Source organism: Barbus barbus, assembly GCF_936440315.1.
Source record: "Barbus barbus genome assembly, chromosome: 15".
In the NCBI taxonomy this organism is placed as follows: Eukaryota; Metazoa; Chordata; class Actinopteri; order Cypriniformes; family Cyprinidae; genus Barbus; species Barbus barbus.
This window is the reverse complement of record NC_136743.1, coordinates 355,001-361,096: the sequence shown is the minus strand read 5'-3', so window position 1 is coordinate 361,096 and position 6,096 is coordinate 355,001. Positions and strand designations below refer to the sequence as shown.

General features: G+C 40.2%; 1 protein-coding gene across 6 annotated transcripts in view; it reads right to left on the bottom strand.

Moving 5' to 3' along the window:
• Positions 1 to 2,642: 2,642 nt before the first annotated feature.
• Positions 2,643 to 6,096, bottom strand: part of sugp1 (SURP and G patch domain containing 1) — a 13,429-nt gene continuing 9,975 nt past the window's right edge. For all 6 annotated transcript variants that reach the window (XM_079434822.1, XM_079434821.1, XM_079434823.1 and 3 more), the window contains 5 exons: positions 5,537 to 5,714; positions 5,340 to 5,446; positions 5,000 to 5,145; positions 3,402 to 3,531; positions 2,643 to 3,198 (listed from right to left, as the gene is read on the bottom strand). In XM_079434822.1, coding sequence (XP_079290948.1) covers positions 3,172 to 3,198; positions 3,402 to 3,531; positions 5,000 to 5,145; positions 5,340 to 5,446; positions 5,537 to 5,714 — 588 coding nt within the window. In that variant the 3' untranslated portion in view covers positions 2,643 to 3,171. The remainder of the gene's footprint in view (positions 3,199 to 3,401; positions 3,532 to 4,999; positions 5,146 to 5,339; positions 5,447 to 5,536; positions 5,715 to 6,096) is intronic.

The window sequence follows — 6,096 nt, the reverse complement described above, 5'->3', positions numbered from 1 at the left end:
TCTCAATATTATTAACTCATCGTTATCTTTAGGTCACGTCCCAAAACCATTCAAGCTGGCGGTTATTAAGCCTCTTATTAAGAAACCACAACTAGATTCTAATGAACTGGCAAATTACAGACCCATTTCAAATCTTCTGTTTATGCCTAAAATTTTAGAAAAAGTTGTCTCTACTCAATTATGCTCCTTTTTGCAAAAAAATGATCTCTATGAAGAATTTCAGTCAGGTTTCAGGCCTCACCATAGCACAGAAACTGCACTTGTTAAAATTACTAATGACTTACTACTTGCTTCAGATCAAGGCTGCATCTCATTGCTAGTATTACTTGATCTTAGTGCTGCGTTCGACACTATAGACCATAATATACTCATAGATCGATTACAGAACTATACTGGTATTCAAGGGCAGGCTTTAAGATGGTTTAGATCCTACCTGTCCGATCGCTACCACTTTGTTCATTTAAATGGAGAGTCATCTCAATTATCACCAGTAAAGTATGGAGTACCACAAGGATCTGTCCTAGGTCCTCTGCTATTTTCAATTTACATGTTGCCCCTTGGTAATATTAGAAAATACGGGATTAGTTTTCATTGTTATGCTGATGATAATCAACTACATATCTCAACAAAACCAGATGAAACTTCTCAACTGTCTAAGCTAATAGATTGTGTAAAAAGTGTAAAAGATTGGATGACCAATAATTTCCTGCTATTAAATTCAGATAAGACAGAGATATTACTTATTGGACCAAAAAACAGTACACAGAATCTCTTGGATTATAATTTGCAACTAGATGGATGTACTGTCACATCCTCTAAAGTCAAAAATCTGGGTGTTATATTAGACAGCAACTTGTCCTTTGAAAATCATATTTCCCATGTTACAAAAACAGCATTCTTCCATCTTAGAAACATTGCCAAGCTTCGAAACATGCTCCCTGTTTCTGATGCAGAAAAGTTAGTTCATGCATTCATGACCTCTAGACTGGACTATTGTAATGCACTGCTAGCTGGTTGTCCTGCATCTTCAATAAACAAGCTACAGATAGTCCAAAATGCAGCAGCTAGAGTTCTTACCAGGTCAAGAAAATATGATCATATTACCCCAATTTTACAGTCTCTGCACTGGCTACCTATTCAGTTCATCATTTACAAAATATTATTACTTGCCTATAAGGCCCTTAATGGTTTAGCTCCTGTGTACCTAACTTGTCTTCTACCACGCTACAATCCAACCCGCTCCTTAAGGTCGCAAAACTCTGGACTTTTGGTAGTACCTAGGATAGCAAAGTCCACTAAAGGAGGTAGAGCTTTTACACATTTGGCTCCCAAACTCTGGAATAGCCTTCCTGATAACGTTCGGGGTTCAGATACACTCTCTCTGTTTAAATCTAGATTAAAGACACATCTCTTTAGCCAAGCATTCACATAATGCATCTTATAATCTTGTACTGCAGTTATATCTGATCAAATGTACATTATTATTCTTTAGCTTGGGTTGAACAATTTATTTTTGCTTAGATGGAACAGCAGCTACGCTAATCATGTCTCTGCTTGTCTCTCCGTTTCTGCCAGGAATTACAGAACTTCAGTCTGGATCTAACCATTACATGATCTGAGATGACCAAACACCTGAGATGGAGGATCAGCGCCGGGAGATGACGTATGTGTCCCTGATCGTAGGCAGAGGCCAAACGCCTGGATGAACGCCAGAGACAGATCCCCATTGAGGACCCCGCCACTTAGACAGCCATCGGAAAAGACCACTGGAACCAGCTGAGCCCATTCAATCTGACTTGCTGCAGTTTGGAACTGAACTGCTGGTTTGTTTGGCCAGAGGAGAACTGCCCCCCGACTGAGCCTGGTTTCTCCCAAGGTTTTGTGCAGTGCTTTGACACAATTTGCATTGTAAAAAGCGCTATATAAGTAAAGGTGACTTGACTTGACTTGACTCAAATGATTAAAAAGGCAAGCACAGAATATTGATGAGCAAGCAGCACTTCTTCCATCAGAATTATTCATGTTAGTTTATACCTATAATTAAGTTATTTACTGTTAATCTCATCTCAAAAATCGATCTTGTCTATCAAAATGCAGTGTAATTTATTAATTTTTCTTTCAAAAACTTATGTAATGTCCTTTGTGTTTCTAAAATTGCCCTAAAGTGAGTTGCACTGTAACCTGGTTGTATTTTAATACAAGGCCAATAAATAAAGCTGAACTGAGAATACAGGACAAATGCTTGTGATTCCAACACACTGCACTACTTCATGCTCTTTCCTTCGAGTGCAGCAGTCACACCGCTTAAAACTAGTTAATAATGGGTAGTTTTACTACTTATTTACAAAATACATCAAATGTAATTGTTCACAAATGTGTAACTTTTCAATGATTTAATGTAATAAAAATGTTTTATTACTTTTCCAAATAATAATGAAATGTTTATATTATTTTTACGAACAATTTTGAATGAACATATTTCAAATTATATTCTTTGTCGAGATTCGAGTAATTTCACTGTGTATTCTATGCAATGACGCAGTTTTGCGTCATGGTTACATGATGACGTCATCATCCGACGACGTCACAACGCCATTTAGTAACTTTTAACAACAAATCGACCTGCTTTTAGCAACTTTACCTGAAAGATAGATGATTTAAATATATCATAAATCATATGTTGTTCCTAGAAAACCCAAATCACTTGACTCCAGAGATCCTGTTTCACAGCATTCTTATTCTCAGAGCGCCGCACAGAAAAACTGAAGGTGAATAGACTAGAGAAGCAGCACACACACACACACAGCGTCTGAGAGCACAGGTGTTTAATTGATCTCACAGAGTCAGTGACAGACGGTTGAATCAGTTTAATCAGGACGACTGAGAGAGTTTGTGCAGGTCGAAGCAGTCGTGGGGTTTCATTTATAATATCTGTGCTCATCAACGGGTAAAACAGACATAAAACTTGCACTAATGTTAATATTATAATCACACAGCTGACTATATCGGGGGCTTTTACAGTTTTCAATAAATGTAATAAATCAGCATCTTTAAAGAAAGAAACAGAAACGTGAAATAAATTTCTGAAATAAAGCACATTATAATTCAACCTGTTAAGAGGAAAAAATAGACAAAACAAAAAAAGTGGGTCCAGAGGAGATGCTGCGGTGTTCAGTAGTATGGCCTTCTGGGATTGTTCTGTGCAGAAACACAAGACACGTGTTATTAAAATTACAAGCTTCTCTACATTTGCACATGAGATGAAGGGGGTTCTGGTGTGGTTCAGTTCGTTTGGCTGGTACTACTGAACCCCAAACAAATACAATGCAAGCTCAGAACGTCTGATTCATGAGCAAACACACTGAACTGGCTGATGGGTAATGAGTCCGTGAGAGGCTCACCAGAGGATTCGGTCTGAAGCGATACGCCAGCATCATCCTCTTACGGAAAGCATCGTACTCATCGTCACTCTTGGAGAGTTCAGCCGGTCGGTCCACACCGAAGCCTGCACCATCTACTGCTGTGGCGCCCCTGGACACACACACACACACACACAGAGAGACCCACACACAGAGACACACACACACAGAGACACACACACACACACACAGAGAGACACACACACACACAGAGACACACACACACACACACACACAGAGAGACAGACACAGACACAGACACACAGACACACACACAGACACACACACACACACACACAGAGAGACAGACACAGACACACAGACACACAGACACACACACAGACACACACACACACACACACAGAGACACACACAGAGACACACACAGAGAGACACACACACACACAGAGACACACAGAGAGACACACACAGAGAGACAGACACAGACACAGACACACAGACACACACACAGACACACACACACACACACAGAGAGACAGACACAGACACAGTCACACACACTATCAGCTCTAGGGCTGTCAACATGGCTGAAAAACTACATTCGAAATTTGTACTTAAATATCAATATTTGAGTTTAAAAGGCATAATTGCAGTTGGGGGGGGGCTTTTGTCTTCTCTCCTGAGGCCACAAGAGGGCGCTTCCAGCAAAATATTACTAATACATGTTTCTTCAAAGCAATAAAATAACAGGACTATCTTTGAAAAAAAGTGCATGGTTTAAAATAATGTTTATAAAACAAATAGAATTAAGTTGCTTAAACAATTAGAAACAAAACAGCATAATGCATGAATGTATAGTTTAATTCAAAGGGACAAAAACCAATCAGAGTACTTTCTTCATTTAATAACATGAGATGCAGTGGGATGGAGAAACTACTATAAAGTCTGGAGACGTGTTTTTTATAAGTTGAAGTAACATTAATTTGACATGCTTTCTAAACATGCGGCTCTCTTGTGTGAGACTCGAGTGCAACGCTGATAGATGTCCCTCTAGAGAATGTTATGTGTTCTGTGGGAACGGCTTGGTGTCAGTTTTGACGTAAAATTGTATTTTTTTGAAAGCCCTAATAATCCCTGCGTTTCACTCTCTTGCACCTCGTTTACAGCTGCCACTGAGATCCAGTGCAAGTGTAAACTGATCTGAAGCTGAAAACGCATTCGAGCGTCAGAAACACATGCCACATCAAGTCTGTAGAGTAAATGCGTTCTGAAGCACCGCCTAATAAAAAATAAAAATCGAATTTGGAATATTCATCAGATTTAAAATAAAAATCTTAGGTGTGTGTCAGGTGTGTGAGATGCGATGATGATGATGATGATGTAAGTGTCGTGGCTTTTTAATGCTTTTGTGAGTCTATCCAGTTAAGCCCACTGGATGCGGCGCTGCTGCGTTGTTCATCCAAATTATTGTGGAAAAAGAGAACATTAATGCAGAGATGATGTTGTTTACGTCAAAACTGAAACCAAATGTTTAAAGTGGTCGACAATAATATATATTCTTATTAGGAATAAAACTGCGTGTGCACGAGTGTTTTGTGTGTGTGTGTGTGTCTGTTCACCTGTTGACAGGGTTTTTGATGCCCTTTCCCTCTGAGCCCAGACCTTCTCCCTCCTTCCAGCCCATCTTCATCAGCATCTTGAAGCCGATGTTCTCCACTGTCAGCTTGAACTCCTTGTACTCAGAGTAATCTGGGTCTCTGCCCTCCTGCAGACAGGAAACACACACACGTCACACCGCTGCATCCGGTCTCATTTAGCAGGCGATTTTATCCAAAGAGGAACAAAAGCAATTTGACCTATTCACATTTTACAGATATTCATTTAGCAGAACTGCAACTACAATGACTGTTTTCAAACAGGTTCTGTGGGTGTCGGGTCACATGACGTGATCAGTCTCACCTTCAGAGCTTTAAACGTCTCCATGAACTTCTCCAACTCATCCGGAGGCAGGAAGTCACCAATGAAGTGCTTCCCTTTGCCCATGTCTGTCAGCTGCTCCGCCCACTCTGTGACACACACACACACACACCACGTCACGTGTGTGTCATAAAACCTCACATCATGAATGTGCATTGAGTCACTGTGTGACCTCTGACCTCGGGTCTTCTCCATCTCCATCTGTCTCAGCCGATGCTCCCAGGTTCCGTCCTTGGGATCCAGCTCCTCGTCGCTGTCGTACTCGTGCTGGTGGTTCTTGATGGTTTTCTCCCACAACAGCTGCATGTCCTGCATCGCACGCTTGTGCTTCATGATCATGTCGTACATCTCCTGCATCTGATGCACACACACACACACACACACACACACACACACACACACACACACACACTCATTCATACTAGGCTTGCTGCAATATACGGAGTCACAGCGGCACCGTCGTTTTGATTTTTTTTATAGTAATAAACATCCTTCAGTTCATTTAAAGGACAGACACTACAATTAAAAACTGTAGTCACACATTCCCTAATTCATACATGCTGTTTTTACACTCATGTTAAGTGCTATATTACTCTTATCAAATCTCACCTGCTTGACTGTTTATATCGTCACACATGTAACTCATCATCCAGCTCTAATCTGATCAATGCATGAAGATATTATGATATTATAAACATTAACATCATGATTTTATGTAGAGCTGCTTTAAAACAGAGTG